General features: G+C 41.4%; 1 protein-coding gene across 1 annotated transcript; it reads left to right on the top strand.

Moving 5' to 3' along the window:
- The first annotated feature begins 819 nt into the window (after positions 1 to 819).
- Positions 820 to 2,335, top strand: LOC118741649. Its single transcript, XM_036473630.1, has 3 exons — positions 820 to 1,071; positions 1,616 to 2,113; positions 2,214 to 2,335. Exons 2-3 carry the CDS (start codon positions 1,649 to 1,651, stop codon positions 2,274 to 2,276), a joined length of 528 nt encoding a protein of 175 aa, XP_036329523.1. The 5' UTR covers positions 820 to 1,071; positions 1,616 to 1,648; the 3' UTR covers positions 2,277 to 2,335.
- The last annotated feature ends 4,646 nt before the right edge of the window (positions 2,336 to 6,981 follow it).

The raw sequence follows: 6,981 nt of genomic DNA, 5'->3' as shown, positions 1-6,981 counted from the left end.
GAGCTCTAGTACTGTGTTTCCATTGGAATTATAAAATCTATTATATTTTAAGACTTGCACCAAAATATTTCGGCCTAATATTAAGATTTCCGTGAGCTTGGGTGATTTGAAAATACCTCCAAAATTGAAGTTTTTTATGAACAAAAATATTTTCTGAAAGAATTTTAGAAAAATCTCCACATATGATAAAACAAAAATATAAAAAAAAATCAAAGGAATCGTAATAATGACATTTCTGATGCAGTTTTTAAACATTTTTCAAAGACTGATTAAAAAAAAAAACTTGAATAGCTTATCCAAAACTATTCCAATTTAGACTTTCAAAAAGATGCAGCGATTTCTATTCTCAAGTTACATACCTGATGACAATACGAATGGCAATTATAATAGGGAGGTTTTAGTTTTTTAAACTATAATTTTATTTTGCATATAAACTGATTCAAAGTATGAAAGAGAAAGGTGGGATGAACGAGTATCATTCCAATTTTAATTAAGATGTCTTTTCTCAAGAAGGTCTATGAGAAACTCTCGTAAATCTTAAAATTTTTCGAAATATTTTGGTTGACCTATTCAAATATAATAAATTTTGTAGTCCCAGCGTAAAAACCGCAACTGTTTTAGTGATACAGTCTAATATACCCAGTAGCGAAAATGGTCACTGGTGACATTGTCACTAATGAGGATTTAGTAGCATCGCCGCTTTTGCTGTGAATCCTAAACGTTATATAGCTGACAATGTCATGCAGGTGTACAAAAACTTGTAATGGACAATGCCTTGCAGCGTACACTTATAAAAAGTCCATTACAAGATCACAGTGGTCTTGAAACAATGATAGGTATGACTAAAATGCCAACCAAAACTGCTTGCATACCTGTTTTGGAAGGCACCCATACACCATTATGCAGTTGGAATTAAAATCATATCTGCTCCTATGCCTAAAATATTGTCAAATGAAAATTTGGAAAAAATTTAACTGCAATTGTTAGTATTTCTTGTTGAACAGAGTATTCTAAAGTTATCGTTTTGTATATTAGTGTAAAAAAAAACAGATAGTATTTTTCTCGATGATAATTGGGGTGTTCACAGTTCGTTCCAAATTGTGTCTGAAAATGTAGACGTCTACATTTTGAGACATCTTTAGCATCAAACTGTGAGCACCCCTTTCTAGCAGTCGTCGCAAAATCGTCTCAAAACTTTGCTGGTGTTGCCAGACATTTCTTCTTTGCGTGCTTTTTTATATGTCGCCTTTCGATTTTGTTTCTGAAAAATTGTTATTATTTAACTTAATTACCAATTCCTAATATTTGTTATTTCTTTGCATTGATTTGTTTCTTTTCATCAGAAATTGCGCTCAAATTAAATGCAAATACAGAAAACGTGCCCAATAAATTAAAAAAAATGCGATTAGTATTGCCATAATGCAACCCTGCTGCGAGGTTGCAAAATGTAGACGCGTAAAAAACATACCTTTGAGTGTGACAAAATGTAGACGGCGTCGTTTTCCAATTTTGTATGGGAAACAACAACACCACAGATTTTACGGTTAGAAAACGTCTTAAAATGTAGACGTCTACATTTTGAGACACTATTTGGAACGAACTGTGAACACCCCAAATATTTCTGGTGTAAGCTATTTGATTGCACATCATGTCTTCTATAAGTCATCCGCAACATAAGTGTAATCACGAAGAGAACAGATTTAAAGTGTGCGCGCCTTGTGGGAGAAAGATTAAATTCGGATCGTCAAAACCTTCAGAATTTAATATAACCGGAAAATTGGAGTGTCTTATTAAAAAATACGTTAGTGAAAATTTTAGATTGACCAATTCGAAGTTCCCATTAGGCATTTGTGGTACATGTCGTAGGGTTCTCTGTGACCGAGATAAGGATATACCAAATGCAACGCGGCCTCTTCCAAACATGTCTAACTATGAAGATTCGACAAAAGAAACAAGAACAACTTCATGCTCTTGTTATATCTGGCTCACTGCTCGGGCAACCAGCCATCCAAAAGTTATACAAGGGAGAGCACATACCTTAAATGTATTGAGTGAAAAAAACTCCACCAATGGGTTGACTGCTTTGTCAGTTGGGTCAGAATTAAAAAATCATGTAAGTAAACTCGCTAAAGCCTTCCGAAGCACAGAAATGTCGGAAACATTAAAAATTCACGTGCTTCTAAATCATTTGGAACATTGTCTGCATTTTTTAGGCAACGACAGCTTCGGAATGTGGTCGGAGCAAGCTGAAGAATCCATTCATGGCGTATTTTTAAGATTTTGGCTCAATTATAAAGTTAATTCGATTGACGACCCTAAATATATAATCAATTAAAAAAAAACTGTCGTTGAATTTTCATCAAAACACATATGAATTTATATAAAATAATATTTTATATTGACTTTGTAAATTTATAAAATTTATGCAATAAGAATTATTAAAATATGCAATTATGTAATATTATCTCTTGAAGAACTAAGTTAAAATATTTTATGCTTATATAAGAAAGTGTTATAATTATATTATCATAGACCTTCGCGATTATATAACTGGATTTGGAAAGTTCTAGATCAACATTTTATAATATTTTAAGCATAGGAGCAGATGGAATTTTATTTTCAACGAAATTTTGATCTATGATTATGTACAAAGACAGTTATGTAAGCCGTTTTGGTTGGCATTTTAGTCATAGCTATGGTTGCTTCAAGACCACTGTGAGATGCTGTCGCTTGAATGTCATCAATGATCACCATCTACCACCAACTTACCATTTCTATGAAACGGTTTTGAACGATTTCTATACAAACGGAGCCCAAAGTCATTTAAGACGTAACATGGCCGCACAATACACTCAAGTGACTAATGCATGACATTCTCTACGGGGACAGTAGTGACAGCGTGTACTATATATGTGACACATAAAGTTAAAAGGGACCTTCTTCTTCTTCTTCTTATTTGGCGCTGTAACCGCCTAAGCGATTTTGGCCGAGTCCAAAACAGCACGCCAGTCATATCTCTTCTGTGCTAACTGACGCCAATTGAAAATGCCAAGTGAAGCCAAGTCCTTCTCCACCTGGTCTTTCCAACGCAGAGGAGGCCTTCCTCTTCCTCTGTTCCCAGCATCGCGGCCCGCGTTGAATATTTTCAGAGCAGGAGCGTTTCTGTCCATCCGAACGACATGGCCAAGCCAGCGGAGCCGCTGAATTTTAATTCGCTGCACTATGTCTATATCGTTGTAAAGCTCATACAGCTCATCGTTAAATCGTCTGCGATATTCGCCATCACCAACGCGTAAAGGTCCGTAAATCTTTCGCAGAATCTTTCTCTCGAAAACTCCAAGAGCCGCCTCATCAGATGCTTTCATTGTCCATGCTTCCGCGCCATACACCAGCACAGGCATGATGAGTGACTTATAGAGTGTGATCTTTGTACGACGAGAGAGGACTTTACTTCTCAATTGCCTACTCAGCCCAAAGTAGCACTTGTTGGCAAGAGTGATTCTCCGTTGGATTTCAAGGCTGACATTATTATTGGTGTTAATGCTGGTTCCCAAATAAACGAAGTCGTCTACTTTTTCAAACTTGTAACTGTCAACAGTGACGTGGGTGCCAAGACGCGTATGCTCTGACTGTTTGTGTGCTGACAGGAGATACTTCGTTTTGTCCTCGTTCACCACCAGACCCATTCGCTTTGCTTCTCTATCCAATCCCGAGAAGGCAGAACAGACGTAGCCCTTGTTTTTACCGATAATATCGATGTCGTCGGCATACGCCAGCAATTGTACGCTCTTATAAAGTATTGTGCCTGAGCGGTTCAGTTCTGCGGCTCGTATTATCTTCTCCAACATAAGATTAAAGAAATCACACGAAAGGGGGTCCCCTTGTCTGAAACCTCGTTTGGTATCAAACGGCTCGGAGAGGTCCTTCCCTATTCTGACGGAGCTGGTGGTATTGCTCAACGTCATTTTACACAGCCGTATTAGTTTCGCGGGGATACCAAATTCAGACATCGCGGCATAAAGGCAACTTCTCTTCGTGCTGTCGAAAGCGGCTTTGAAATCGACAAATAGATGGTGTGTGTCGATCCTATTCTCGCGGGTCTTTTCCAAGATTTGGCGTATTGTGAATACCTGATCTATGGTGGATTTTCCAGGCCTAAAGCCACACTGATAAGGTCCAATCAGCTCGTTGACGGTGGGCTTCAGTCTTTCGCACAATACGCTCGATAATACCTTGTAACCTATGCTTAGAAGGCTAATTCCGCGGTAGTTGGCGCGTATGGCGGGGTCGCCTTTCTTGTGGATTGGGCAGAGCACACTTAAATTCCAGTCGTCGGGCATGCGTTCATCTGACCATATTCTGCATACGAGCTGATGCATGCACCTCATCAGCTCCTCGCCGCCGTACTTAAATAGCTCGGCTGGCAGGCCGTCAGCTCCAGCAGCTTTGTTGTTTTTCAGCCGCGTAATCGCTATTCGTACCTCGTCATAGTCAGGCGGTGGGACAGCTACTCCATCATCATCGACTGGGGACTCGGGTTCGTCTTTCTCACTACTTTCAGCGCTGCTACCATTCAGTAGGTTATAAAAGTGTTCCCTCCACAATTTAAGTATATTCTGGACATCGGTCACTAGGTCGCCATTGTTGTTCTTACAGGAGTTCGCCCCGGTCTTGAAACCTTCCGTAAGTCGCCTAACCCTCTGGTAGAATTTTCGGGCGTTCTTCCTGTCGGCCAGCATCTCAAGCTCTTCGCACTCACGTATTTCGGCCTCTCTCTTCTTATTGCGGCAAATACGTCTCGCTTCCTTCTTCAGTTCCCTATAACGGTCCCACATGGCTCGCGTTGCGCCCGATCGCAGCGTGGCCCTGTAGGCGGCATCTTTTTTCTCTGCGGCTTCTTGACATTCCTCATCGTACCAGTTGTTCTTTCGGGCTCGCTGAAATCCAACTACTTCTTCGGCGGCGGTACTTAATGATCGGGAAATGTGGTTCCACTGCTCGCGTACGTCAGATTGTTGAAGAGTGCTCTCAGAGAGCAGGTGTGTGAGTCGAGTGGCGAATAAATTGGCCGTCTGTTGTGATTGCAGCTTTTCGACGTTAAGCTTTCCTTGCATTGTTGGGCGCACATTTTTTGCTGCACAGAGGCGGGTGCGTATCTTGGCTACAACAAGATAGTGGTCCGAGTCGATGTTTGGCCCTCGGAGTGTACGTACGTCCAAAACGCTTGAAGCATGCCTTCCGTCTATCACAACATGATCGATTTGGTTTCTCGTTTTTCGATCTGGAGACAGCCATGTAGCTTGGTGGATGTTCTTATGCTGGAACCTAGTACTACATATTACCATATTTCGGGCCCCGGCGAAGTCGATCAGCCTCAGTCCGTTATCGGACGTTTCGTCGTGGAGGCTGAATTTTCCGACAGTGGCGCCAAAGATCCCTTCCTTGCCCACCTTGGCATTAAAATCGCCAAGCACGATTTTGACATCGTGTCGGGGGCAGCGCTCATATGTACGTTCCAAGCGCTCATAGAAGAGATCCTTGGACGCCTCATCCTTCTCTTCCGTCGGGGCATGGGCGCAGATGAGCGAGATGTTGAAGAATCTAGCTTTGATGCGGATTGTGGCTAGACGTTCGTCCACCGGGGTGAACGCCAGTACTCGGCGACGGAGTCTCTCTCCTACCACGAATCCAACACCGAATTTGCGCTCCTTTACGTGGCAACTGTAGTAGACGTCGCAAGGCTTCACGCTTACTTTACCTTGCCCCGTCCATCGCATTTCTTGAATGGCGGTGATGTCAGCCTTTGTCTTCCCGAGGACATCAACCAGCCGGGCAGAGGCACCTTCCCCATTAAGGGTCCGGATATTCCAGGTGCATACCCTTAAATCATAGTCCTTTATACGTTTGCCGTGGTCGTCATCAGAAAAAGGGGGTCTCATCCGAGGCTTGTTGGAATTTTTCATTGGGCGGGGTTTTAACGTGGCGGGACCCAAACCCAGCGCACGCGAAGTTTTACGCCTTCTCACTTTAGCTCGCTCCCAAACGGGTGTTTGGTTGCTACCCAGAGGATACGTGGATATAAATATCCGGACGTTGTGAGCTGCGATTTGAACCGTACGCACAAGAATCGCTTCTGGCCACTCCCAGGTGAATGGCAGTCAAAAGTTTTCCACTTCTGCGCACGGAACCATCCTCCGTTAAAAGGGACCTACGCTCAGAAAAAAAGATTTCGAGAAAAACGACTTTGAAGTTTACCAAGTTGATCTTGATGCTTCTGAACGTTTGAATGGATGAAACTCGTTACTCGGGGGTTTTCAGGATTGCTGATTATGAGTCCGATGTTAGTTTTCCAAAATTCAAAATGGCGGATCCAATATGGCGGATGACTTTTTTTAAATTGATCGGAATCGCTTGAAACTCGTTACTCGTGGGTTTTCGGGGTCGCTGATTACGAATCCGTTGTTCGTTTCTAAAAATTCAAAATGGCGGATCTAATATGGCGGAAAAAATTTAAAATTTGTTCGGATTCATGTAAAACTCAAAAATGTCGTTGACACCGAATTTTGAAAAACTAACATCGGATTCATAATCAACGACCCCGAAAACGAGTTTCAAGCGAATTTAATTAATTTCAGAATAGTTTGTCAGATTTGATTTTTTTTGTGTACTTTTTTTTGTGAAGGTATCTAATTTTGAAGTGAAATTCTGAAAAAACGAATGCAGCTAGAAAGCTGTGGTTTATTGCATTGGAAAGAGCGGCCCGTTTACTATAGGAGTCGATGAAAAAGTGAAAACCGTAGGTCCCTTTTAACTTCACGTGTCACATACATAATGATTGAAGTAGGCATGGCATGCGATAACCAGAATTTTTCAGTAAGCCCGATGCCACATTTACGTATGTATGTATGCATGTTTTCATATCGATGGTCCTTTGCAATAATGGCACAAATCTATATTTCATGTTTTTGAGTTATATAGCGG

This window comes from Rhagoletis pomonella, unplaced genomic scaffold (genome assembly GCF_013731165.1).
Source record: "Rhagoletis pomonella isolate Grant_MI unplaced genomic scaffold, Rhpom_1.0 Rhpom_scaffold_00006, whole genome shotgun sequence".
Lineage (NCBI taxonomy): Eukaryota > Metazoa > Arthropoda > Insecta > Diptera > Tephritidae > Rhagoletis > Rhagoletis pomonella.
Note: the sequence above shows the minus strand (reverse complement) of the source record. Positions and strands in the feature narration are given on the sequence as shown.